Genomic DNA, 1,886 nt, shown 5'->3' with positions numbered 1-1,886 from the left:
AAATTCTTCAGTCTATACTGAAATAGTAGTATAGTTAAAGCATATCCAATCCAAAAAACCAAGGTAATCTATTGTAGTTTACCAGCCCTTAGATGTGGTGGGTGCATTCATTTTTGTTTACTTGGTGATCCTGCCAGTACACAGTTCTGGCCCTACGATGGCAGTTCTTACTAACTGCACCTATGTGAGGAGTGGTGCTGTCACCCTAGGCTTCTCTCCTGATCTGGACTACAAACTCCCCTCCCTTTTTATTACATGAATAGATCGCTGGAAAAGTCGATGTCTAAGATTTTAGTTCAGTGCACAGGAAGTTACAAGGGCACTACATTTCTACAACGATCCACTGGTTTAATTTTTTTGTACTTGCACAACCTAAAATAATGCTAAAAAAAAAAAAAAAAAAAAAAGAAGAAGAATGCACCCACCACTTCCAAGCTCTGATAAGCTGAAATATATTCAATTTGTGTTTTTCAGTTTGGATATATTCTAATGGCTGCTTCCATTTTGTGCAGCGGACAGATGCTCTAACCTGGATATTTCAGAAAACTGAATGAACAAGCTTCTTTTACTTCATGGAGATGAGACTTTTCTGCCTCGTATATTAAGCTGAAGAAAACGTCCTGCTCGTAGCTGCCACTCCTGTTGGTACTGGAGAGTGAAAAGGAGGAATACGACTAGTGACCAACGACCACGAAACATGTTTGAGGCAGTTTTTTTTCTTCACACATTGTGAAGAATTGGGTCATATGTTCTCAGATCTACCTACCTGATTAGGCCTACAAAAACAGGCCTTGTCCTCCCTGCTGTACATTTTGTTTTATACTTAGGAGAGCTCTGGCAGAATGATCTCAGCAATTGGATCCCACAGAGATATAAGACGCCAATGGGCAATTCAGACCACCAGCAACGATCCATGCCTAAAAGAACATGTATGGGTAGACATTAGCCTTTCAGTGGAACTTGTAGCAGCATTTCTGCATCCGACTAGATAGGTGACAGAATAGGACAGTCTTAGCTGCTAAACACCTCTTTTGAGTGGAGCTCAAAGGGTCATAAAGGACTTGTTCAAAGTCTACACAGTGTCATAAGCAAACTCTAGCTCTACAGCAGCTCCAATGTGCCTTAATGAAAGAGAACCGCTGTTTACCACACATGCTCATCCACCAAGTAATGGTGGAAGTCATACACAAGTAAAAACAAAAACAGGCCAGTAGATTCAGTGAACAGTGCAACACAAACATACAGCCACTTGCACATCTTCCTAACCAAACAACTGTTACCCAACATGAAAAAAAAAATTAACAGCATTTCAACATTTACAGGATTAAACAAAAGATTAAAGTAGTAAAAGTTCAGTCTTTACAAAATAATTTCCTGAAAATATAAAAACCCATTTACACCATCACAAAAAAAGGAATAATAATTAACAAAAAAGGGAAGAAAAATAGAAAACAAAATAGCTAAAGGTTCTTTTCTTTCCAAACTGTCGATCATAGTCACATGGATGTGTATCGTGAAGATCCGAAAGGCACAAGGAGCTGAAAACGCTAAGCACGGCCAGGCGGTGAGTATACTGGGTGGGTGTCCCTCTGCCATTCTCATACAGCAGTGTCATGGTCTTAAAATGAGGATGATACTTAGGAGTCACTGACAGCAAACCTGTATGGGGGGTGGGGGAGGGGAAAGACAAATGAATGTATTTTTAGCTTAAAGCAAAATAATAATTGAAAACCAATCTCTCTATATATATCTATATCCATCTCTAGATCTATCTTCTCTTATGCTTTTAGTGATATTAAAATGAAGCTCGTAAAGAAAAAAAAAAAACTTCAGAGGATGCTGCTAGCGAGATCTGAAAAAGGTAAATGACTGACCCAATGCTTCAA

The 1,886-nt window shown here is 39.0% G+C and overlaps 1 protein-coding gene across 1 annotated transcript in view; it reads right to left on the bottom strand.

Moving 5' to 3' along the window:
- Positions 1–1,018: 1,018 nt before the first annotated feature.
- STK26 (serine/threonine protein kinase 26) overlaps positions 1,019–1,886 on the bottom strand; it is a 79,621-nt gene continuing 78,753 nt past the window's right edge. The window contains exon 11 of the mRNA XM_018564968.1: positions 1,019–1,659. Within this exon, the coding sequence (XP_018420470.1) occupies positions 1,638–1,659 (22 nt within the window). The 3' untranslated portion in view covers positions 1,019–1,637. The remainder of the gene's footprint in view (positions 1,660–1,886) is intronic.

The sequence above is a fragment of the Nanorana parkeri genome, unplaced genomic scaffold (genome assembly GCF_000935625.1).
Source record: "Nanorana parkeri isolate BGI_ZX_2015 unplaced genomic scaffold, ASM93562v1 scaffold801, whole genome shotgun sequence".
NCBI lineage: Eukaryota > Metazoa > Chordata > Amphibia > Anura > Dicroglossidae > Nanorana > Nanorana parkeri.
Note: the sequence above shows the minus strand (reverse complement) of the source record. Positions and strands in the feature narration are given on the sequence as shown.